Below are 26,119 nucleotides of genomic sequence, written 5' to 3' on the forward strand. Positions count from 1 at the left end.
TTTCTAAGTTTGTACTATTTCCAGGCAGTCCAACCATGTGGTCTTGTGTATTTTGTCCCCAGCTGGAAGTGAATCATCAAATACTGCACCCAATCAGACGCAAGGCATTGTGTGTGTGTGTGTGTGTGTGTGTGTGTGTGTGTGTGTGTGTGTGTGCAGCTAATGCGTGGCCAGGCTTGCTGTACAACACTCTGAGCCTGCAGCTAAACTCTCATCATCACTGGCAACACAGGATGGGGGCAGAGCGGCAGGCCTGATGTGTGCACATGACTGCGCAGTGTTGTGGCAGAAGGCGAGTGAGAGATGAGAAACCGAGGGAGTGGGGGCTCTGATGCAGAGCAGGGAGAGCAGAGATGTGCTGTAAATATAGGAGGCTGAATACGAATGCCAGGCAGATAGACAGCAGCAGGCTGTGAGCTGGGCCTGAGAAGCGGCTGCTAGCTCAGCAGAGTGCTGAGGGCTTGGGCTAGATTATAGAACTGCAGTCAGAGTAATCAAAGGCAGGACTGGCAGGCTGCTGAGCACTTGTCTCCCTCAATCGCCACTGGGAGACGAGTTGACACAGCAGGACAAGTTGCTATAGCAGTGTGGACTACAGTAGGAGTCTATTTTGGTCCTGCCGTCAGATGACGATGTCACCTTGCACAAGTGGCAGTGCTGGTGAGGGGGAACAGGTTGCCTGAAGTGGGCTTCAAAAGTATGTCAGGGGTGGATAAGGACGAGGAACCTGCTTACAGACTGTACTTCTATTCTGTATGTATCCTCTAATTTGCTTTACTCATTGCCTCTCCTAATGAGCTACAGCTCACCCACAGTGTTGACACTTGCCTCTGTTTATAGACCATGTTTAAATGGAAACCTTACACTTGGCTTACTCAGCATGTTGTAAGAAAAAAATAAGCGCTCTCTGTGGTGCATTGGACGGATTGGTTGGCAGGAGAATATAGCAGAAGTTGTGCTTTACAGTGTGTCTTCCTCCACCGTGCAGCTCAAGAGACAGGTTGTTTGAAGCTGATTAAGTGGATCAAGCAAATGTTGCTGTAAGCCCATTTTGATGTAGGTTGTTGATGAACACAGTTAGGCTTCACTAGTCAGTAGGTAAGGTATTCTTACAACACTGATTTGTCATCTGATTGCTGCCAAGCCTGGAAACGCAGAGTAAATATTTACAGTCTGTATATGGGAGATGGTGCATTGATACTGATCTGCCTCATTCATTCTAGCTTATTTTTCTTTTTACATAGCCTGTGTTGTTTGAAGTTCTTTTTATCTCTGTGTAGTCTTTTCCTACTTGGCAGAATAAAGCCTAGGCTACTCGACATGTGAAGAATTTTGCTCACCAAAAGTAGGTCAGCTGTGTATCTCCCTTGGGGACATTAAATAGTAGCAGACCAATACACTAACTGCATACTGTTTCTGCATGTGCAATGCCTAATGAACCATATTTGTGTCCTTCCATTAGCCCAGTCTGGAAGTCTGAGAATCTGGAAAGATTGTTGCATGTTGTTATTACATAAACTAAAGCTTCATCATCACCTGTTTCTGCCTGTCCTTGGGAAAATGTCCCACTCTTCTCTTTAATTGCAAATGTGCTAGAGAAAAGAGGAATGATTTTGCTGGAGCTTTTTTGTCTGAATAGTGGTGCTGGGGATAGTCAGCCAAGAAAAGAGAACAGTTTGTTCCATTCCTTTTTTTTAAGTAGAACTAGTAGGTGGTTTTTGTGTTGCTTTCAGGCAGTGTCGTATTTAATTATTCTTGTCTGACCAATATTTAAAAGTTTTGGTCAAAATTTAAGTCTTTGTTCCTGAATAGCACAGAAATGATGCAGTTTTTCTGCTGTTAGCGGAGAAACACAGGGAGTGAAAGATCTAGTATGATAAGCCTCTGGGTACAAGCTTCTGTTTTGTAACCAGATTGCCAGAAGTCGAAATATCTATGATGTAAGATCACAAAGGCAAATAATACCAAGTAAGCTATCTGGTTCATCAAGTATTTTTGTCTTTATCATTACATAATCAGATTGAGCTTTGGTAGTCGCCTGTTGGTTGTTGTTGAACAGATCTGCTTAGTTTCTCACCTAATCAGAAATGTGACAGAATGTTTCTCTGTAAGTTGGGGATGCACAGAGATGCTGACACAGAGTTTCATCTTTCTGCCCCCTAGGTAAACAATGTGTTCAATGTCTCCCCTCTGCATTTATTTTGGCTCACAGTCTCTGCCTCATCTGAGGTTGCAGTCATGTTCATTGATGCATATTCAATGTGTAGGTCAACCATGATGCATGCTGGGTACAGAATGGGTTAGAGCTTCTGCCTGTAGCTGTTTCTTGTCACAATTTATGGCAGTGGGCTTCTTTACATGCGTGTAATTCTCACAGTATTGTGCCTCTAACTTAACCATCTCAGACTAATACTACATTTTATTAAATGTCAGGGTTATGAGTTTAAAGAGACAGCTTATATCAGAAACTCAAGTTTTTGGTTTTCTGAATTTGTTTGTAGAAGCCAGAGTATTTCAATTCGCCTCACTATGAATCTGTCTCTAAGGTGATGCTTTTTTCTAACTGGTACAGTGGTGATGTATGTCATCATATCATATTGCCAGGCATCTTAACAGACAAATGATTGTACCTCTCTACAGAACACCATGTTTTCTTGGCTTTTTGGATGAAGTGCAAAATTGACAAATCTTGTGTTCCGCCTACAGGCATCTTTTCAGCGCTCCAACAGCCATGACAAGGTGAGAAAGATTGTTGCAGAAGAAGGCCGTGCTGCTCGAAACCTCATAGCTTGGAGCGTACCCCTGGAAAACAAAGAGGAGGAAGGTTGGTCAATGCAAAACAGAGTTTGTGTACATGTTTATATGTAAATATTTTGCTGTGGGGTTTGCCTCACAATTTGCCCCATGTGAAAGCTTCCTAATGTTTTAAGAATGAATGTAATATTATGTTTTATTGTTTTGGTCTTCATTGTCCGGTGGTATACATTGAGGCTGTTTATTTTAAGGGTGTTTTTCATAATACAGAACCCACTGAAAATGTTTAGTCATTTATTTGTAGCATCACAGTGGCCATATCTACAAAAGACAAATGCATTATGAATGTAATCCATCTCGACAATCCAGACAGTGGTTTTAGCAGTAATGCAATATCAGCAGGAACACAGGGATCATTCCTCATCACATTGCTGTTTTGATCAGTCCATATGAAAACTGAGAATCATCTAAGTAGACTGAAGTTGACATATGATTCCTGGCTCTCTACCATAACAACTGAATATTCATGTTTTGCCTGCATGAGTTATGTGGTCAGTATTATTTTATGGTTAGGTTTCAGATTATTTTGATGCTCCTTTTGGATGTAATTTTAATAGGCTGCTTGAGGAGTTGCAGTAAAATGTACACTTTGAAATGATCATCTTGAAAATGCGTTTTCCTTCATAACATGGCAGTGCTTCTTCACATAATTGAGACTTCATTTTAAAGTAAGCTCCTTTTAAGCCAACCTACATAAAAACCCAGACTGCAGCCTCCCACATGTTCTCACTTTTTTCACTCCAGCTCTTTCCTTTTTCTTTGTTGGTCCGTTGACTTATTTATAGGCTTCTTTAGAGCTCTTAAATTTGTACCATGGATATCATAAACTGTCTAATTGCTGTAAGCCATCATATGTGTTGCTCTGTGTATGGATATATGAATCTTCTGCAATAGACTCATCTACAACACATACTGTGAATAATTGTCCAAGATTATAGTACAAGCATGTTAACCTATAAGCCTCTTTTTGCTTTCCTCATAGCAAAGTCCAAAAGCAACTCCAGTGGGAATTCGAGGGCACAGAGGATCAATTCTGGACAACAAAGGAATAAGAAACAGGTTGGTGTTTCTTTCTCTTTCCACTAGAGGGAGCTACTCACTAAGCTAACCAATATTTTTCTTCTTCAAATAATTCTAAACCTTTTTAGACAAACTTACTTTTGCTGAATCTGTGATAACCATGCAACTCTTGAGTTGGTAGTTCATAGGCAAATAACCTCTCAGTGCTAATATATATGCATGGATGTTGATATTGGGCAATAATAAATGCACTTTTACCCCTTCCAGAAGAATTAATGCTATATTGTAGAAAAATACAGAGAGATTTACATGGCACTGTAATTTAAGAAAGACTCGTTTAATACAGTACAGGGTTGTACAGTAAACCTGCCATTCAAATTAAGGAAATAATAGACTATCCTGATTTTTAAAAACTGAATTTTTAGAAATAAGGATGAGAGCAGCTTTTATGTTTCTTCAGTCACAGGTGCTGTGGAAAAATTCTATAGCATGTGCTTCTGCATGTAAGGGTTATAATAATGGTAGGGAAATTCCTCTACATGAATAAACATACAAAACAATATGAAGTAATAATGATGATGATGAATTTTAGCTCCTAGAGTGTGTGCTTTTTTTTTTTTTTTGCAGGATCTAATCATATTATGAAAATGAAAACTAACATTCATAATTATACTGGAATTGTTATTTATTATCTACTGAGATTAAGAATTATTGTGTCATTGTTAGGTTAGAATACTACTGAGGCAGAGACTTTTCCACAGTCAGCCATACTTCACTGTCATGTTTCTGCAGTAGCACAGAATAGACTTCCTCTTTTTTCCATTTCACGGTGGGTGACACCTAGTGTTGAGGTGCATTGCCATCACCTACATAATTTTAGCAGTCACTCTAGACATGGAAGTGAGTTGCATTCTGCTACTTCACTGATAGATACCACTAACGATGATACACTGAACATGTTAAAACTTTTTGTGGTTTTGACAAGACTGTAAAATGTACTGGATTTCTAGGTTGTTGGTTGAAGCCCGTTACAAATAAAGAATTTGAACCCTGCTGAGGGGCACCCACTGTAAATTAGAAACTTGTTAAGCTGCTCTAAGATACCACTAGGAAATCTCTGCCCAATATTGTTCTGTATCCACATCCGAAGCATCACTGAAGTTCGATCCCAGCATGACAAGATGTTAATATATCTGAACTTGCATTCATAACGGTTTTGAAAGTGTTAAATTTAACTTGAAACCTGAAGAAACCCTTAGGTTATTCTTGAGTATGTGCTCAAGTTCTCTTCGTAAAATAAGAGAAATACTTAAAAGAAAACAGTGATCTAATTTAATAACTTCATTTAGGAGTTTACGACTTAAATTAACGAAAAGGTCTCTGTCTCCACAGAATGCTGCCATTGAAAATAAAGGGACAGCTGGTGCCTTATTGGATAAGGGAGTGGAAAAGAGTCCTACAAAAACCAGACAGCCCCGCAAAGTGGACCTGCGAGCACGCTACTGGGCATTTCTCTTCGACAACCTTCGTCGAGCTGTGGATGAGATATATGTCACCTGTGAATCTGATCAGAGTGTTTTGGAATGCAAGGTCAGTTCGCTATTAGGAAGAAAAAAATATGTAAAAATGCTCATTGTAGATCAGTGTGTGTTGCTGGTTCATTTGTAATGGCAAAATGGGAATTCCTTGTTCAGAAAAACTGAAAGGGGTTACAGTTTCTGGCCACTAGAGGGAGATGTTTACATCTGGACAAAAATTCCCCTTTCACTCTAAACATTCCTTCTGTATCCTGCTTTATGTCAAAGTTGTCGTCCAAAGGCTTGCTGGTGAGAGAATTATCACAGGACGGCTGACTGGAGTGAATATTGATGACAGACTGTAAACAATATTGTATATGTCTTGTGTTTGGATTCAGGCATTTGTTGGCCATTTGTTCCTTTTTGAAATCCATCTTGGGTTGTTGTTTTGGATACGGTGTAACTGTACAGAGCAACTGTTTTTCTCTGTTTTGTGTAACTGCCTGTTTTGTGTTGGTGCAGAATGTGTTGTAGCTCCAGGGCATGGTCCACTGGCATGATACCCATGGTACCGTGCTGTATTGATTCTTCTGCCATGCCTCATTATGCTGAGCATGGTTCTGGTGACGGTCTGCGGTCAGTACCGTAGCCCAGTTCCCTGTGGTGCGGTCGGCTTGCTGTCAGTGCCACAGCCCAGCTCCCTGTGGTGTGATCATCATGTTGGCCTGTGTCATCTGGCTGCAAGGTGTTTTTTTTTTTTTCTTCTTTTTTTTTCTCCTCGTACCACCGAGTCTCTCTCTGTGAGCTCTAATGCTGTCTAATGGCCGTGGCTCTGGGTGTTGTTCATAATCCCCACCAGCTTGGCTTTAATGGACACTGATAGATGACGGAGAAGGAGAGTGCTCTGATAGTCCCCCAGCCACAATCCCCCAGTGGAGCTGTGGGCAGTATGCATCATGTGCTCTCACACAAACGCCTCATGATTTTTCCACCTAAAGCCATCAAGACAAACATTATCAGGAAGTGATGTTTATTTCTTTGCAAAGGCTCTGTTCCTGTTATTGTTTCCGCTTAAATGATTCATGTATACTTATTTATAATATCCATATCTCTTTAACCTTCAGGCCTAATGAGTTCCTATCAAATGTTCCCTCATTCCATCGCTGATTTATTAGACATATCACCCTGAGTAGGAAAGAAAAAGACTTGTTTCTGCATGGAGGAGTTCCTATTGTGGACTCATAGAAGCTACTGTGGTGAGAAATTTAATTTAAAAACAACCAAATCTATGAATTAGTCACTTTAAGATTAGTAACTCTTACCTAAGTATGTATCCTTGTTTCCATGTATGGACCATAGGCGTTTATTGCCCATCCTACTTTATGACATTGCCTCTGGAAGGTTAAACATTTTGTCATTCCTCATGAAATGTTATGCGAGGGTTGTATTTAGGTAAGTGTGCCTGTTAACGTGCTGAAAGCCACTTTATAGTGCCTTCACTCACTGTTGGTTTATCTGTCAGAGGAGCAGCAGACCTTTCTCCATCTCGGCCTTCATTACCAAATGAACAGCAAGCCATGGCGGCGGTCTTTGCCTGTTAACCAGCTCTAATCAGCAGACTTGGTGCTGGACACATCTTTCACTGGCCTGACTTGTCTATTAACTAAAAGCACTGTGAAGCTTTACTCTCAATTACCACTCCCTTCACGCTCCCCATCAATCACTTCTGTCTGTTTCATTACGGCTTTGGGAAAAAAGCTCCTCATAGCCCACCACCTCTGTATAATCAACGCTCTGAGCCTGTTCAAGTTCAGATAATAGGCATTTGTTATCAGTTGTGCTTTCTCTGTTCTTATTCAAAGTCAGTACTCAAGTCTTAATATTGTTTTTAGCTTAACTTGCGATGAAATTTGTATTTTGCCTTAAAGGAGAAATATTTATAATATCACAATTATGTTGATAAATGCTAAAAAAAGTCAAATATAATTCAACTGTTGATATACAATAGATATGAAAATATAAAATTCAATGAAGTAATAGGATAGGTGATTTTCTGTTTTGATAATATTATTTACTAGTTTCAAATATTTTTGCGGTTGATCAAACGCACTTAATGTCACTCTTATCTTGAAAACATACCTTCCATTGTTCTTTTGCTTTATATATGTGTTTCTTTATTGATCAGCCATTCTGCTCTTTGCTGTAGGAGGTGTTGATGATGTTGGACAACTACGTGCGGGATTTTAAAGCTCTCATCGACTGGATTCAGCTTCAGGAGAAGCTGGAGAAAACAGATGCCCAGAACAGGTGATCTATCTTTCTCCTTTTGTCTCACTCTCATTCACTCCTCCATTTTCAATTGCTCCCTAAGGTGAAACTGGAAGTGCCGTTGTCTGGTCCCTGGCTTTGAGTCACAAACAGAATGGATCAATAGCCTTGGCTTTAATTCAAAGAGATCCATGAGTTTATTGGCTTCTCTTTAACACAGTGACCACTGGAACCGTAAATTGACTGAGAAATGAAATTCCCAGTGCTGCCTCCCAATTTGTTCATTTAAAGTGTACTGTTAATCAATAAGACAACCTGAAACTTTTACTTACCCCATTTATTGTATAAATTGCTGCAAGTAAATCAGCCATTTAACTGATTTGCCATAGTGTAAGACCTGCCAGTATGTGTTTGGCAACTATGAATCCAAATCATCTCTGGTTAACTTCTGTTCACCTCTTTCACTTTTTTTTTTCCAGACCCACCTCTTTGGCATGGGAGGTGCGCAAAATGTCCCCCGGGCGGCATGTGATGCCAAGCCCCTCTGCGGACCGAATGGTTCCCTCTCCAGGTGCACGCCGCACCCTGAACTTTGGGTACGCTGCATGTTTCTTATGTGACCTACAGTGATGCACTAAGATCTGCCTTCGACACTATACCCCCCTTTTTTTGCCATTGGACGTTTAATTTAGTTTTTCAGATGAACAAAAACTTCTATTTGATTAGCATGGTATCATAAGACATCCTGTTAACCAATCAATATCAGTAATGATGCACTATCCTGTTTTTGAAAGGGTTTGAAAATGCAGACTACGTTATCTAGCAATATGGCCATTGATTGCTGATGTTGGAGCATTTGTTTAATGCAATTTGTTGAGTCTTTCGCTCTTTGGCCACAGAATCAGTGGAAGGTGTAGATGAAAGTGTGAGTTAAAGACTGCTGAAGCATCGGTTCAATACGGGCAGTGCTCTGTAATCGGATGCTGCAGGAAATGGATATTGATCATGACGGAGGCCTGTTGCCCAATACAATCCCATGCTATCTCTGAGTGGAGAGTGCTGGGAGATAGATAGACATTGTTTCCAGACCGCTGAAATGTCTTAGAAAGCTAGTACATGTGAAGCTTAAGAAGTAAAAATACAGAAAATTGTTGGGAGGGTACAATAATACAGAAAGCCGAACCTGCTTATTCCATTGCAGAGCTTCTCATTCGTTTGTAATTGCTCATGTTATGTGTGTCTTGTTTAGTGGTCCTCCACCAACTCTGGCTGCAGCTCGGCTGTCGCACACAGGCCCCAGCTGGGCCGACAGAGTAAAGTGTAATCAGTCAGCACCTAGCGCAAGTCAACCCGTCACCTACCCAATAGAAAAACCAGGTAAGAAATATCATTAATAAATGTGTGTCTCTTTGGTACCAGAATTACAGTCTCAGTGTTCTTCTTCACTGATGGAGCACTGTTCATAATTTCTAGGTAAAAAAGATGCTGAGGGCTGGGAGACCGTCCAGCGGGGACGTACTGCCAAGCCTCGTTCCGCTGCCATAGTTGCCAAGGCCAGTCCCGTCTTGGCTCATGTCACCCCGAAACAGGACTGCACCAAGGAGAACCAGTCATATCTGCCACCACAGGAAGAGCAAACGCCACGTCAGAGTCCCCCTGACAAGGACACGACCCAGACGGACACTCAACATCAAGCCCCTGCTGAGCCTGAGCCTCTGGAGGTGGTTGAACATCCAGAGAATGGGCACATGATGGAGGTACTGAGGTTCAGTGCCTTGTGACGTCTTTCTCCCCGAGCAGTCCCTGGATATCAATTATTCACAAGGAGCAGAGTAACACTAGACCAATTTATCAGCCACATTGTTTTTGTTTTGGGCTCCATGGTATTCATAGACAGACTGTCCAGACAGGCATATCAGCTTTAAGGCGATTGATTGTACACTGACATTTCAGAGGCAGAAAACCCATTTTCACTCTCGTGAAATAAATACTCTGTCAATGCCTCAAGACACACTTGGTAAGAGTGTGTTATAGAAACGGATACAAATCTGTATTCCTGATGTATTTGCTTATTTTGATCATAATTGGATGTTTAGGGCATGATAGTACTAGCTCCCCTGCATGATTTGTGTTCTCAGCTGTGCTTTGAGTATTGACTGGTTTGATTTTTGTTATTGCTCTCATGAATTGCTTGAAATATGCATGTGTTTAATTGAGTTTGCGTGTGTTTGTGTGTGACTATTGGTGCAGCCCCCAGCAGAGAGTGTACAAGACTCAGGGCAGTGTGTCGACGCACCCTGTGAAGACGCGCCTCCCCCAATAGCAGTTCCTACCACTTCCCAAGCCCCAGAGTCCACACCATCCTCAGCCACAGACCCACCCACAGACATTGCCTTATCAGTCCCAGTCCCAGTCCCTGCTCTGGCTGTATCCCAATCCTCAGATCTTCCCCAGACGGATGGGCTCGGTGCACTGTTGGCCTTGGGGGACAGTGGGGCAGAGGGGGGCGCGTCGCAGGGCATGGCCACATCTGCTCCAGGACATGCTGAGACTCCCATGGCAGCGGTGAAACTGGAGAGTGTGCTGGACCCCACAGAGCTTTCTACTGTGAGTGCTGAGAGATGGAGGAGCAGAGGGAGGGGAGGGCTGGGGGGCCAGGGATCCCCAAGGGTCCTTCACCGCCTAAACAAAGTCAATCTTAAGAAACCTCCAGACCAAATGTGCAAGCAAGACTGCATAGCTCTGTGTAGTGTTGTAATAGCACCATTCACTGTGAAGAATAGCTGTGAGTAGATGGCCTTTGTACTTAAGCAAGTGCTTCCAGGGTGTTGCCCAAAAATATTCTCCCATGATTATTACATGAAAACGGTGTACAGAAATGCCATAGCACTTTGGCAGAAATATCAGTTTATACCTAACCCAGCACTGGTCTTTTGTTTGGCCTATGTTATTTATTATTTTCATCAACATTATAAATAACTACACACTATTCATATGTGCAAAAGTGCTTCAAACATTTAATTATAAGTAAAGTACAGGTGGAATACTGTCTAATTTTGACAGAAGGAGAAAAAAAATCTGAAGCTTAGATTCAGATCTTTTACACGCAAGTTTTAGGCATTTATTGAACCTACACTGTTGAGACCGTTGTTGTCCTCTCTCTAATGCAGTATAGAACATCGAGTGCCTGAGAGTAATCCATGACTCACTGCAATGTTAATAATATATTAAACCCTCCTAATATGTGGCTGAAGTAAATTGCACATTTAGTAGAGTAAAAACATCCGTTGCCTCCTTCCACCATCTCTTCATCCTCACAGTAAACGTGCCCTGCATGACTACTGAATGCTTTCTCACTTGTGATTTTTGTGATGATTGTGTGGTACAAACGTAATTTGGTTGATATGGTGTTCCCTTCAAGCTTTGATTCATGCACCCATGTACAAATCGATCCAACTGCACAGCAGCTAAATTGTCATCACAGGTGCTACACATTGAATGCAGTAGTTGTTTGAACAAAAAATCCTTTATGCAGTGTGAAATGCTGTGTGTGTAAAATGTTATTTGTGCCGTTTATTCAGCCGCAGTCCATGGCAGAAGTTTTGGCCAAGAAAGAGGAGCTGGCTGATCGTCTGGAGAAAGCCAATGAGGAGGCAATTGCCAGTGCCATTGCTGAGGAAGAGCAGCTGACAAGAGAGATTCAGGCTGAGAACAATGAGCTGGAGACTGATAACGAAAGTGATTTCTCTGTAAGATTGATGACAGTCATTGTGACTGTAAATGTTAATTCCCACTGCTTTTATTAAAAAAAAAAAAAAAAAAGTTTTATCTAACTTTACGTTGTTGGAAGTTGTAACATAAGAATAACTTTTCCACAGGTTAGCATCAGCAATGGAGTCTGTGGAGTTAATATGGATTGGAGTGACATGCTGGCAGATTATGATGGTAAGAAGACTGATGACAATAGAATTTCATTCCATGTAAAGGTGAAAAAAGAATCACCACTTATCCTGTATGAGATTTAGCTGATGTGAAAGGCTATAAATAATGTCTATTCATCTCTTGAATGTCTTTGATTGAAAGCTTGCAAGAGATTTTAGCAAGGACTTGAATGTGTAGAGGCGTTTGTCCATGTATTGTAACAATAAAATTTTGTCATGATTTGCTTTTTTTTTTTTAAACATTCCCTCCATATAGCCCGGGAGCCTTGGAGGCAGAGCACATCATGGGGAGATATAGTAGAAGAAGAGCCTTCTCGGCCTCCTGGGCATGGGATTCATATGCATGAAAAACTGTCTTCACCATCACGGAAAAGGTATACAATGTTGTCTTTCTGCTCTTATATCTTAAAGACATTTTCTGATTGTCAGCTGCCTGCTTCACAGTTTTTGCTTTGCCATATCTACACAAGTACCATCATCTTCTCTGCACATGAAGTGCCTTTTTAGAAAAGCTCCTCACTTTAGTCATTTGCAGCCCTCTCATTTTATTTTGACAAGGATTTAACCCATCAACCTGAAAGTCATCTGACCTTCTCTGGTTTTTAGGGTACCACCCAGAATGTCTAAACAGGCCCAAGTGCCTATCAGAGCTCTTGGCCACCTTGTGCATTGTTGATAAGGAAACAGAAAGAGATGAATGATTTGTTTCCCTATTTCTGACAGAACCATTGCAGAGTCAAAGAAGAAACATGAGGAGAAACAGCTGAAGGCGCAGCAGCTGAGGGACAAACTCCGTGAAGAAAAGACGCTCAAACTGCAGAAGCTTTTGGAGAGAGTGAGTAAGCTACACCAAGTTGATGGAAAGCACCCTAAAGAAGCTCCATGCAAGCAAAGCCCAGTGTGGCTCGTAACGAGAGGTTCTGTCACCACAGCACCTGATAGAATCGCTAAATATTATAGCCCCCCCCAGTCGCATCCAGGCCAGCTGGCCGCAGACAGTTGTGAGAGAGACCCCTGTCCAATATCAACAGCCTTTCATGAAGTTTGTTTTTGTTCTGCAGACCATGGTGAGATGAGTGAGTTGTAGAATAGATCAGGATTAACCACAAAAATACTGTATATGAAGGGGTGTATATTCATTTAAATCCTCACTTAGACACACTTGAGAAGGCAGCAACTGATAGATCAAGGATCCATTGTCCATCTTGTCCTGGAGAATATATTGTATGTTATTCTTCTTTTTAACCACTACTGTGCCTCTGTCTGTACTGTGTCTAGGAGAAGGAGGTGAGGAAATGGAAGGAGGAGCTGCTGGAGCAACGCCGAAGGATGATGGAGGAAAAACTGTTACATGCAGAGTTTAAGCGAGAGTTGCAACTTCAGGCAATAGTGAAGAAGGCACAAGAGGAAGAGGCCAAGGTACAGAATGGGATCCCACTGATTGGCAATGACTATTTGTGACTGACAGCCGAGACATTTTTATAAGTTATATAGGGCATTTGCAGCTGTATTTACAATAAAAGGCTTATGTGACATTTATATATACACATACACTCTTGGAAATGAAAAATCATCTTTATTTGTCAGCTTATCTAACATGCAGACATGCAACACACAATCAGTATTTAAACCTATCACTAACTGAAACATGCAGGAACGCCACACACTACAGACTAGGAGTGGTGGCAGTGCTATGTCAGGTGCCTTGGGGGGAGCAAATGGGGTGGGGGTGGGGGGGGTCAAGTGTCTTGCTCAAGGGCACGCCAGCCAACAGTTTCTCTGCCAGAATGGGGGAATCGAGCCAGTGACCCTTCATTCACAAGCCAATTCTCCGACCTTGGCCATGGCTACTACCCCCAAAATAAACAATGAGGCTTAGAGTTGTGTCTTATATATTTTATTTTAATCATATTTAAAATGTGGGTGGTGCAGTGGTTAGCACTCGTGCCTCACAGCAAGAAGGTCCTGGGTTCGATTCCAACACCAGTCGACGGGGGGTGGGACCTTTCTGTGTGGAGTTTGCATGTTCTCCCCGTGTCTGCATGGGTTCCCTTCAGGTACTCTGGCTTCCTCCCACCATCCAAAGACATGCACTAATAGGTTAATTGGTTAATCTAAATTGCCCATAGGTGTGAATGTGAGAGTGATTGTTTGTCTCTATATGTTCAGCCCTGTGATGAACTGGCGACTTGTCCAGGGTGTACCCTGCCTTCGCCCCTATGTAGCTGGGATAGGCTCCAAGCGACCCTCGTGACCCTAGTGAGGATAAAGTGGGTTCAGAAAATGAATGAATATTTAAAATGTTACAGTGGTTAGACTGTCTAAACTTGCAAACTATTTCTAATTTTAGTAATTTTGTTCATAAAGTATACCTTTATGTATGCATTCAATCTTGCAGGTGAATGAAATCGCCTTCATCAATACCCTGGAGGCCCAAAACAAGAGGCATGATACTCTGGCCAAGTTAAATGAATATGAACAACGCCTTAATGAGCTCCAGGAGGAGAGACAGAGGAGACAAGAGGAGAAGCAAGCCAGAGATGAAGCTGTGCAGGTGCTAACAAATAACACTCAATATCCCTTTGGCTCTTTAGTATACATATACAGTCACTGTCACTTCTAGGTCTATGTTTTATGGCAATTTCTTGTTATAGGAGCGTAAGCGGCTCCTAGAAGCAGAGCGACAAGCAAGGGTGGAGGAACTGCTGATGCGGAGGAAGGAACAGGAGGCTCGTATTGAACAGCAAAGGCAGGAAAAAGAGAAGGCCAGAGAAGATGCAGCACGGGAAAGAGCCAGGTTTTTATCACCAGAATTGTGACTTCACCCATCAGCAGTTTTAATCCTAAATACTTCTTCACAGGTTTGATTTGTAGTTGTTTTACACCTCTTCCTCATTAATCTTGCCTGTAGAGACCGAGAAGAACGTCTGGCTGCTCTTAGTGCTGCTCAACAGGAGGCTATGGAGGAACTGCAGAAGAAAATTCAGATGAAGGTAAATTTAAGATAGAAGATAAATTTACAGCGTACCACTTTATTTCTCCAGCACTACTGTACAGGAATCCCCATCACCTGTTTGACCCCTGGTTTCTGTTCTCTCCATAGCATGATGAAAGCAGCCGTAGGCATATGGAGCAAATTGAACAGAGGAAAGAAAAGGCTGCTGAGCTCAGCAGTGGTCGACATGCTAACACAGACTACGCCCCCAAACTGACACCCTATGAGCGCAAAAAACAGTGCTCTCTGTGTTGTGTTGTGGTATGTACAATTTCATCATAACATTCTACTTTTGCTTCATTCTAGGGCTTATTGTAAGTGAATGAAAAAGTCATCATCCATCGTTATTTTCACTTTCCAGTTAAAAACGCTAACCAATAAATTAATGCATTTACAGTCTCAAGCCACAAACGTGAGTGCCTTAAGTTGACATGGCTATGAGAAACGCATATGTTTGGCAGGTTGTCTACGTAGAAATACCATTATATAGGTGATTCAGATTATTTTTGGACATGTGGGGACGACAGTTTCATTGAAACTAATCATGGACTCTGGGCATGATTCTGCTTTTTCCATTGCTACGCAACAAACCCACAAACACAAGAATGGGACACCTTGAAGCTTCAAACCAGCATCAGATAAAGAGAGAGTCCAGGGTGAAACAGTGAATCTTGTTAAAATGTTAGTTGACCTTGCCCAGCATCTGTCACCAGAGATCATGCATGGGTCAGCAGCAAGCACTTTATTTAATGACATTAAACACAAACCAAGCTGAATGGGCTTCTTTTCAGAGATGAGAGTACAACAGTGGCTGCTATACACCTGTCTTTTTTGTGCTCGTTCCTCATCCTTCCACTGCATTCAAACATCTGCGATCAGTCCTGCTCTTGTCTTGTAATACTTGAAAGAATTCTACTGTACTTGAAGGAAATTATGGGATTTTATTTTTTTAACTTTCAGTTTTACAATCCCAGGAGATGGTATTTCATTGATTAGTGTCTTCAGCTACTTTCTCTTGCTGCATTCTCATTTAGTGCCATCACTTTGTGCTGTCAAAAACCAGTATGCTATGAAGTGAAACCATAGTCGTCTTATCTGTTAAGTTAAGTTACACATGATTAGACTTTAGCAGAAAATCACATCCGTTTTGCTTTAAAAGAAGGTTGATGCGAGGCAGGTAATGTCCTATTGAAAAGCCCATGTGGTATATAATTTCACTAGTGTCCCATGGGGCTCTGTTGACCTTTTCCTGCCTCTGCTTGCATTGTGTCTGCAGCAGTGACCTCTGACCACTGTGTTTGTGTTTGCAGATCACCTCAGAGGTGCACCTGTTCAGCCACACCAAGGGCAAGAGGCACCAACAGGCAGTGCGAGACAGTAGCAGCATCCAGGGACGGGAGCTCTCGGATGAGGAAGTGGTGCGTACCCCCCACCCAGCACCCTGCCAAGAACAAACATCCACTCACCGTGTCAAAGAATACTGCCATAGTGCTGTTTGTGTCATGTAAAAGACAAAGAGACACACCAGTTGTCTTTTATGACGTGGTCATTATTATTGTTTATGCATCCCCTTATATACTGCCATGGCTCTGTTGCTGGCTTTGTGAGATTACAAATGGGCCTTGAAATGTACACAGTTAAGGTTCAGTGCTTCAGTGGAGAGGTGACATCACCCCCTTGTCTCCGGGCTGTTTTTGTCATGGAGCGCTTTTCATGGGAAGGCAGCTCGTTAATGCAAGGTAACCTCTCAGGCTGCAATATGAGATTGGCTTTTCAGCAGGACTCATTGTGAAGCTGACAACTGTTGGTGCTATACGCAGCACCTTTGGCCCCAGCAGCTCCTTCATTCAAAGCTTTTTTCAGTGTGGAATAATTGATACCCCTCCTTTCCTCTCTCTAAATCATATCCTTTCCCAATGCAGTGCATTTTTTCTTTTTGACAGTATGATAAACAAGGTAATGAAGAGAAGCACTTCACTACTATAGGACTATAAACAGTTCATATATGAGCACTGCTTCATATATTATATTCATATTCTGTATGTACATTTACAATATATCCCTCTGCATAATATAGTTTTACCAATAACCATGCTGCTCATATTGAGGAGTTGCTGTTTTCTATTTTATATCTTACTGACAAAGTTGAAGCACTTGCTAAACTCCAAGTCCTGCTCTTTGTCCAATCACACATCAAGCCAGTTCTTAACGTTTTACCTGACAGGTTGTATTACATATTTTATGAATGGACTGTGGCTATTATTGCAATATCTGTGATAGATAACATTTGGATGTTCCAGAAAAGCGTATTTCTACTGACATTTTCTTTAAATGTGTGCACATTAATCAAGCTGTCATTAGGGGTAAGTCTGGAAACTTTGTTTATATATTCTTGACTTTCCTTTCATTATTTATTTCTAAGTTAATAATGGTGTTCATTATTTTATTCATAGCACTGCCAATTATTTTTCAGCTGTGACTGGATAATTCTTTCTCCAATGAAAGATTTTTAATTAAAGTTAAGATTGTTGGCTCAACTGTGCAAAGGTCACTCTATAGTTTTTCAGTGGAAGCAGGTATCAAATGCCCTGTGCCTTCATATTCAGTCGTTTTGTTTCATTCTGAAAGACATGTGAATTAAATTGAAACTACAGAATTATCAACAGGGCAGGATCAGTGTGTGTGGATGGAGAAAAAATGTCATTGCAGTTACTCTCTTTACGTTCTGTCCTGGTTTGAAATGGTGCAGATGATATCCAATACACATGATATCTGACATAGGGAATTTATATATCTATCACCTTTTGACACCACAGCTCAAAATAACTGTAGGACCCTCAGAGGGGGAAAAAAAATCAGTTCTGCTTGGTGAATGTGGCCAGTAGAGGGATCACCATGCTGCAGAACATATCAGAGCTGACCTCCCAAAGACACCGAGTAGTCCTAAAGGTCTTGTTGTTGGAGCCACAAATTGAGAACCGTGCTGAAATATAGAATGTGCCAGCTGAAGTATGAGGCGTTCCCTCCCCGTGCTGTTTTTGAGATCTGATTTTCATTTATTTCTGGCAAAGAAGCTGCTGTTTAAGAAGATTCAAAGGATAATTAAGGATAAAATTTTCTGTTTCTGTTTTGGTCTTACATGACTTCCTTAAATGTCCCCGATAGGATTTAGCTGAATGCAAAAAATTGCCATGTGAACCACTGTAGCGATGGTAACTCAACCCTATATAGTATCATATCTTGCCTAGTAGCCAACATGAAATACAGCTGTCTGTTTCATGCAAAATGGAAAGCCTACCTCTCAGGCTTTTGTATGGGACAAAAGAGAAGCAGGATGAACATATCCTATAGGATTTGTATTTGTGTGGGCTGCCTTTGAGATCTGTGATAGGAGTATTTGTTTCTGAAAAAGGCAGATATGTTTAGGGCGGTGTCATATTACTCCTACCAGAGGCAATGTGTGGTATTGTGCGATAGCAGTGCCCTTTAGGCTTGTATCTTTGCCGCTTTGTTACCGTGGTTCAGTTGTAGACACCTGTCTGTCATCAAGTGTGATTGTCTACAGAACTGCCATTCAGTCTAGCTTCCTAGCAACCGAAAATGGAAATTGGAAGTGTTTATTCTGTGTTTGTTTGCGGAGGGACATTTGTCTGTGTCAGCATATTCTACAGTTGATGGCTTAATGTTTTTATGTTAAGGATAATGTGTTACTGAAATGAATCCGTTATTGTGGTGGCTAATGTACCGGTTAGCCTTTCAAGGAGATTACTGAAGAGTGGTCTCCCAAGTGGGCAAGTGTCCGGTCATGAGTAATGACTGACCTGTAGTGTCCATGAGTAAAGGGCAGAGGTGTGTGCATACAAATACAGTAACATATACCCTCCTTAGGAAACATTATACTCTCCAGATCACATTCAGTGCCCATTTTATTTTTATATGTACCGTCATCCTCCTTTACTCTGGTCAAGTCCATTGACTCTGAGGCTTTAAAAAAGGCTATGATTCTGAAACTCCCTAAGTAAGTGACTGACTTACTCTCAGTGAAACTCCTATTCAGGCAGCAGGTGCACTGACAACACTTGTGACCAAAGGGTATGGCATCCCACAGGGGTTAGCTCAACTGCTGAATGGAAATCCTTTATCTGTGAGGCCATCCTATCCTCTGGGGTGCTGGATGACAGCATAATTGGGTAATTGGTTTCTTGCACATGCATCATGTTGTTCAAATTGGATTACATTCCCCCGTCTCCTGGTGGAAATATCAGAATCATCTGATGGGGCTAGACAGGAAACAACACCTCCAGCCCTTTAGTATGTCTATGAGTGGGTGGTTTCAAAAGACTGTGGAGGTTTGAAGGTAATTACTGGACACAATGGTGTTATATAGAGCTGCAGATACACATGTCACACAGCACATGTAGTCCCACATCACAAGTGCAGAATTGTACTTCTTTACACTCAACAATGAATACACCTGTGACATTATTTTGACAGAATTTACCGTTTATATTTTGTTGTATCATGTTAAGTATCAAGCATTGTGCAGCACTGAACAGATAAGTCTTGTCTCTAAAAGTTAAAGCAATATAATCACCCTGTTGGATTTCAGTATCAGCATGTTGTTACATACAAAGGCAATAACTCATTCATGGGGTTTCTCCAAGTTTATGGAGGCTTAAGAGCTTTAGCTTTTTCCAATTTTTGACTGCATTTTTGCATAATTCTGATTGTATTATTACATTATGTAGAAAAAAGAAAAACAAATCTGCTCATAGAAGAAATTGTAAATATCCAAATCAAAAAACAATATTTCACAATCACAATTAATATATTACAAAAAGTAAATAAGTTGTATTTTGAATGTTTATTGAGTTAGAAGGGGCTCCAGGAGAATAATCTAGATTTTGTGATTTTTGGCATTTTTTATGATTTTCAGAAAGCAATATATTGATTAACTGAATTAATTTTATATGTTGCCAAGCCCTAGCTCATATTGGGTCCTTTTTTTCTTCTGAGTGAAATCCCATCAGTTTGTCTTTTTCTTAAGCTTAGGTGCAAAAATGTTGAGTTACTTTGAGAACTCTGTGTCATTATTCAGAAATGTAATAATCATGTCTCTTATAATTTCCCTCTTCACTTCACTTGTGCAGTGCAGGTGTAAATGACCTGAATGGCACTAAGACGGCAATATCCTTGTATAACATTTAAGTCATGTCTTTATTGTATTTATTGTGTCTTCTCTAGGAGCATCTATCCTTGAAGAAATACATTGTGGATATTGTGACTGACGGCTCTGTTTCCTCTGAGAGCGTGAAGGATGGAGAAGAAAAGCAGAAGGCACGAAAGAAAGCAAAGAAACTCCGTGCCAGGATGAATTCCAGGTTAATACATTCTCTCTCTCTGTCTATCAGTCTGTCTCTTGCCATTTCTTACTCTCTATCCCCTGAGAAGCACAGAGGACAAAACTGTGCCAGGATTTTTTTTTATGAGTGACAAGGAGATGGAAAGCAGATGTTATGTGCATCCTGGCTGTCCACAAGGTAACACTGATGAGCCTAATTTATGACCACTTTCTGTGATTGGGGAGTGAAATTGCAAATCGATCTTCAGGGGCCCAGCATTCACCTGTAAAGAGCTTTCGTCCAAATTGCTGCCATGGCATTGCCAAATCTGAAGCCTCCATCATTGCACAGGATGTACAGTATGTTTAAGTATGCATGAGCCATGCCTATTTTTCTTCTTCTGAGCCATTGATTTTTAAATGAAATATCAAAGAAAATCAATAGTAATCAACAAATAGGAGGGAGAACCCCAGTATGTCAGAACCTGGACCTGGGCTCTGTCAGTTTAACGGCTGTCACAACATTGAGGGAGGGGAGTGAGACAAGACATAATGTTGACAGTGCTTACTGTAAGAAGTTATTCATGTTGATTATTGGGAGGATCCCTTTACATGTGGGATGATATAAATATAACAAAAGCAGTATTTCATACCAAAATGAAAAGGGGTTCTATAATTCATGAAATGGCTGACGCAACTATTAGCCCCAGTCAGTGGCTGATAGTAGAGAAGGGATTGTATTTCTTTTTTTTTAAGATTCTGCCATCTTCAAGGTATGACAGTAGATTTTTAAAAGATTTAGAAGTTTGTGGTTTATTCTAATGTGAGGAGTACATAGATTTATAAACAGTGTGGCTGATAAAATGCAGAATGCAAACAGTTTTAGCCATTCCTCTTCTGAAACTGTAACATTGTAAAACAGAATTGGAATATTAATATTTATATCAACTACAATAAATTACATTGCTTTACATTCTTTTAAAACAACAGTTGTGTCACCTTTTAGAACAAAATCTATGTATTGAAAGGAATCCCAGTGTAAACAGTAGTTTGTGTCCCTCCCCTTACATAGGCCACTGAATTTGTTATGTGGTAAAGACCGTAAATAGTGGGTTTTATTTAAAGGGGTCATATTTTACTAAACCCACTTTTATTAATCTTTGGTACATTTATTTGTGCATTTGGGGACCCTAATAGTTCATAAAGTCTAAATTTGAACCCTCCAGGGGCTGCAAAGCTGTCGTTATATTCATTTTGACAAAAATAGAGTGGATTTCTACAACCCGTTTTAATTCCTGCTTAATTTGTTATGTCTATAACTGGTTATGTCATGACATTTGTACATATAAGGTCAAAACTTCCAACGAACATTTCTCCAAGTGCAACATAATTGTTTGTCAGCAGCAGCGGTTGTAGTTCACAATGAAAATATGTCCAAACTTTGAGCGTGTTACCTAAAGTGTTCGGTTGTTGGTTGATTGGAACAGAGCAGCACAGCCAACAACCTGGAGGGGGTGGGGCATGAAGTGGCTCATGTGCATTTAAAGGGCCAGCGCTCAAAACGACCTTTCTGGTGTTATTACTTAGAAATAGGGTTGAAGATGGGCCTGTGGAGTTTAATTAATGAAGAATTCAGACCCAAACATAGCATTTACACTTTATGTAGACCACAGGGAAATGTTTTAAGATGCATTTAAAAAATTAAAATATCACTCCTTCAGTTGTAAGCAATTTTTGTCGTATAAAATTAGAGCTGTTTGTAAGCACTCCTCAACAGTGTCTCTAGCAGTTTGATAGTTTGATTCCTATTGAACCACTCCACCTGTTATTTCAACTTTGCTGTGGTATGTCAGTATATGAAACATTAATATTTCTTTGGCTCCTTTTAAGAGTATACACAGAGGCATTCAGACATACAAGTGTAACATGTTTCAGGTGCATTGTTTGCCTTCTTACTCATAAAATTTGGTGGAGGATAACGCTTGCCATGTGAACATGATCTCTCTTTTAGACACTTTTATCAGCTTAAATCTTTCCAAGATCTAGTAAAGTTCTTCCTTTGATAGATCACATGTTAATGTTGTGTGTTCATTTTATACAATTTAAGTGTTGGCAGATATTGTGATCCCAATAGAGCTATCATATATTTGTCTTCAACCACATGTGACTTAAGAGTTAAGTCAAATATTTTTAGAAATGAGGGCTGATAAAGTAATCTGACAATCTGAGTAGAAAGTCCAAGTACTTTATGTTTTTCTTCCTTAATCAGCATTCTTATGATGATATTTTGGAGAAAGTATTCCAAAGTGGAGTAAGATGCAGCTTCAGATCAAACTCCAATCTCCAACAGTCCTTTTATTCACACTGCTGCTGTTTTTTTGGTTTTGTGCGGCTGAGCATTGCTGAGAAAGTGACAACATGATCTGTCTCTGTTCACCATCACTCCTACACCAGCCCTGCTAAGACTAGCACTCAAAGGGAGCAGGCTTTCAGAGGTCATAAATAACACAGAGCCCCAGTAAACATAAAGGTGAGCCGCTTCACCACCGGGTGGAAATGAACCATTTTATTGGAACACTGTATGGTGTCCGTAAAACGTGAGTGGGCTTCGCTCAGCTAACTTGCAGCCCAGCTCTGTCGTAAAGCAGAGCACACACATTTTAACCCACATGTTTTTGTTGCTTGACTATCCTTCTCTAATAATACATGTTTTGGGAAGGAAAGTATGCTATTAAAAGTTAATGTACGTAGCCTGTCAGTTAGTGTCAGGATGGGGTTTGAAGTTGAAAAGTAAAGCCTCCCTTGTTCTCATGTCGGTGTTGTGTGCCTGGAGCTAGTTGCTTGTGGTTTACTCAGTAGGAAACAAAGTGTTCAGTGTGTTATTGTGGATACTGGTGTGTATAAACAGTCCTGTATTGAGTGCAGAATATGAGGTGGTAAGCATAGGCCTAACTTATTTCACTCAGTCTGCTGCTCTACATTAGTGTAAATAGGCACACACACTTTATTATGCACATTCAAGTTAAATGGGCTAATGGGTTATTGAAGCATTAGAATATTTTTATATCTATATTTTTTTGTCTTTTATTACCATTTAAATAATGACTGGTTGCATTGTGAATCATGGTTTGAATTTGTTTTTGGCGTAATGTAGCAAAGTATGCCTGTAAAGCAAAAAAGAGGACTGAAATGACTTGTGTTACAAACTGCCTATAGTATTGCGCTATAGATTTGTGCTTTCTCCCTTATGGCTAATCACTTTCATAATATTTATTACACAAGGGCCATTTAACATAGGCTGCTTCTGACTGTAATAAATTACTCTGCAATTGCTCTCTCTTTAACCTCGTTATGTATAAAGCTGTCACAGATTAATATTGCAATATCACAAATGACAAATAGGGCAGATATGGTTCAGATTGCTGTGGAAACAAGTTTTTACAACCTGGTTGGGAGCTTGTAATCTTTTAAAAAATGTCCCAAAAGTAGCATTAAAGATTTAAACATTAAGACCTAAATGTGTTAGTTGCTGATTTATCATAGTTTGTTTTAGATTGTCTGTTTTTATTTCATTGTTCTGTTTGGACAAGTACGTTGAGATTGTGTTTATTTTGAGGAGATGGATTTTTAGAAAAGAAAAGGTAGGGTGAAATAATGGATGACGTCAAGTATGTTTAATAAAATTCTTGTTTATTAAGGATCCCATATTGCTCAGAACCTTACTATTCTTGATTCCTTTAACATTAATGCAGAGAGAAAACAAAACTGATTGTTCCTACACTTCTATTTAATTTCTTTAGTTTGTCTTGCATTGTAGTTTTGAATTAGATATCAAGGATTTCTATTTCAGTTAACACAATTAACTTTGCACTGCTAGTTTTATTTTTTATTAACTAAAACAAAAGTAAAAAGAAATGCTGCATTTGCTGTTCAGTTGTAATGTTTCAGGCATCGCTGTGTCCTCCAGACGAGCCTGAAAGTTATCTGCAGTTGTTAGATGACTGCCCTTGAATAGTACAGATTATGAATGTTGGGTTGAGGTTTAATTGGTCCAGGTCTGTTCTGCTGGGATATTTCCACCTGTGGTCTTCCAGGAACAGTCTGATTTCATCAGTGTAGAAATGGGTAACTGGAAAGTGCTCTATTTAACTCTGATCAATAGTTTTTATCATGTCTGGGAATGTCTGATTGACAGATAGGATTCCCCGTGCTCTTGGTCTACACACACACAAACACACTTGATGTTCTTAGAGTCTGGCTGTTGGAGTAATGCCACAGACGTACCAGTCCCTTAATGACCATGACCTGCCAGGAGGTCACACATTCAAAACACTGGTTGTGCTGCTTATTACTCCCGTTAACTGTTTATTTGACATTGAGTGGAATAAAGAATTTGATCCTCCCTAGTTAAACGTGACTTGCATGCAGCAGAATTTCAAGGTAGAGTTAGATGTTGTTGGTATGACTAGATGGCAGCAAAAAATCCACTCCCTACAGATCTGCTGTGTGATTATTTAAAGCCAGGTTACTTGGTGAATGGCTGACAGGCCAAATAAACAGACTAAGCATGAGCTTTTTCTTTCTTTTCACACTTTTCATCCATTGTTTTCTTTACTGACAGTCCAAACACTTTTTGTCCTGGGATTCAAAGACTTTTTCCAACTTTCCTCCTCTGCAGGGCGAAGGAATATGAGACGTCAATGGAGGCAAAGACACAAGTCCCCGACTCCCCATACAAGGCTAAGTACGTGTTTTCTTTAGTTTTAAGTAAGAGTGTTTCTTCATTTTTTACATTTTTACCCAAATGAGTGTACAGCGGTGATGAATAGAAATTGGCAAAGCGGCGTGGAAACAAGGATCAGCTACCAATGTTTGTAAACATATTAATGACTTCTGTATGTTCAGGTTGCAGCGCCTGGTGAAGGACCTGTTGAAGCAGCTGCAGGGCCAAGACAGCGGACAGTGGGCCAACAACAAAGTTTCTGGTCTGGACAGAACCTTAGGAGAGATTTCACGTATCTTAGAGAAACAGGTAAAACAATTTAAGTATACACAACTATATAGCATTAAGAATAGATGGAAGTTGCCACCTCAAATCCTCACAGATACTTAATTGTCAGTCTGAGAAGTATGACCTGCTTTGCTGTTAAGAGTTTGCAGCAGCACACAGGTCATGGCAGCCCTTTGGCATGTCTCTTCGGTGATGAGTTATGTTTGGCTGTGTCTCCTTCTGTCTCTCCCTACCAGTGTAGAGTATCGCTTACTCCACAGCAACTTGCCTTTGGTTATTGGTTAATGAAGACCAGATTAACTGTGTTTTCATTGTGCACATGGTACCAATAGAGGAGCTTCCTAGCACGAGAGCAAGCATTGTCTCTTGTCTATGTGGCTTGCATGACTCAGATGTCATTGGTATAGACAATGGTAAATTGGATTTCCAGATGAAATGTTACTAATGCAGAAGACTTTATTCAACAAAGACAGAGAATTCGACTTGACATTTGGCTTTCTTCTAGCACATCTTTACAGTTGTATAAATACATAATTGTGAGATAAAACCGCAGACTTTGATGACTATAGTTGATGTGAAACGTGTCATAGGGAGTTTGTTGCATGACGTTTTATCCATAATATTCACTTCAATTAGACACTGAGGGGAGGAATTATACACCTGCCACCATGTTTATGATGAGGAGAATATACAGCCCACTTCCTGTAATGAGGCATAAATTTCCTGCCAAGTTGTGGTTCGAAACATAACATCCCACTGTACAGGCTTCTGGGCGTGAGGATAGAAAGATTATGGTGGCCCATCAGTGACAAGGGGGACGGCTGGAGAGGCTATTACTGAATTTCCCCAGAGAGGCAGAGAAAGGTGGCTGAAGTGGGTGGCACAACGTCCTGTAAGGAGAGAGGAGGAGAGCGGAGTGATGTGAGTAGCTCACAAGCTGTCACTACATAAGGACTCCTCCCCTCAGCTCCATATACTCCCAGTGGGAGGTCAGAGGTCAGTGGGCTAAGAGATGTCCTCTACTCAACTGTGGTGTCAGTATTGAGGAGCAGATCATGGCTCGGTGCACATATACTGTGGCTTTGTCTTTTAAATCTCTCCCAAACTATTTTTTTGTTCTGTCAAATTCTGCTTTGCCAGCCTCTGATAGAAACACCAAACCAAATATGTGTGGAGCTGTGTCATTGGGCTGTGAGGCAGCCTTGGGGACAA

At 40.6% G+C, this 26,119-nt stretch overlaps 1 protein-coding gene across 4 annotated transcripts in view; it reads left to right on the forward strand.

Moving 5' to 3' along the window:
* scaper (S-phase cyclin A-associated protein in the ER) overlaps positions 1–26,119 on the forward strand; it is a 57,042-nt gene that overhangs the window by 762 nt on the left and 30,161 nt on the right. The window contains exons 1-22 of one of the 4 annotated variants that reach the window (XM_030135776.1): positions 234–292; positions 2,707–2,824; positions 3,797–3,873; positions 5,227–5,424; positions 7,558–7,658; positions 8,099–8,215; positions 8,869–8,996; positions 9,093–9,376; positions 9,870–10,226; positions 11,201–11,368; positions 11,498–11,564; positions 11,817–11,934; positions 12,284–12,395; positions 12,839–12,979; positions 13,959–14,114; positions 14,215–14,357; positions 14,472–14,553; positions 14,664–14,816; positions 15,866–15,973; positions 19,800–19,936; positions 24,575–24,640; positions 24,802–24,928. In XM_030135776.1, coding sequence (XP_029991636.1) covers positions 257–292; positions 2,707–2,824; positions 3,797–3,873; positions 5,227–5,424; positions 7,558–7,658; positions 8,099–8,215; positions 8,869–8,996; positions 9,093–9,376; positions 9,870–10,226; positions 11,201–11,368; positions 11,498–11,564; positions 11,817–11,934; positions 12,284–12,395; positions 12,839–12,979; positions 13,959–14,114; positions 14,215–14,357; positions 14,472–14,553; positions 14,664–14,816; positions 15,866–15,973; positions 19,800–19,936; positions 24,575–24,640; positions 24,802–24,928 — 2,994 coding nt within the window. In that variant the 5' untranslated portion in view covers positions 234–256. Of the gene's footprint in view, positions 1–233; positions 293–367; positions 754–2,706; positions 2,825–3,796; positions 3,874–5,226; positions 5,425–7,557; positions 7,659–8,098; positions 8,216–8,868; positions 8,997–9,092; positions 9,377–9,869; positions 10,227–11,200; positions 11,369–11,497; positions 11,565–11,816; positions 11,935–12,283; positions 12,396–12,838; positions 12,980–13,958; positions 14,115–14,214; positions 14,358–14,471; positions 14,554–14,663; positions 14,817–15,865; positions 15,974–19,799; positions 19,937–24,574; positions 24,641–24,801; positions 24,929–26,119 lie in introns of those variants that run through there. The other 3 variants (XM_030135775.1, XM_030135774.1, XM_030135777.1) reach the window with 3 other exon arrangements.

The sequence above is a fragment of the Sphaeramia orbicularis genome, chromosome 6 (assembly GCF_902148855.1).
Source record: "Sphaeramia orbicularis chromosome 6, fSphaOr1.1, whole genome shotgun sequence".
Taxonomy (NCBI): Eukaryota; Metazoa; Chordata; class Actinopteri; order Kurtiformes; family Apogonidae; genus Sphaeramia; species Sphaeramia orbicularis.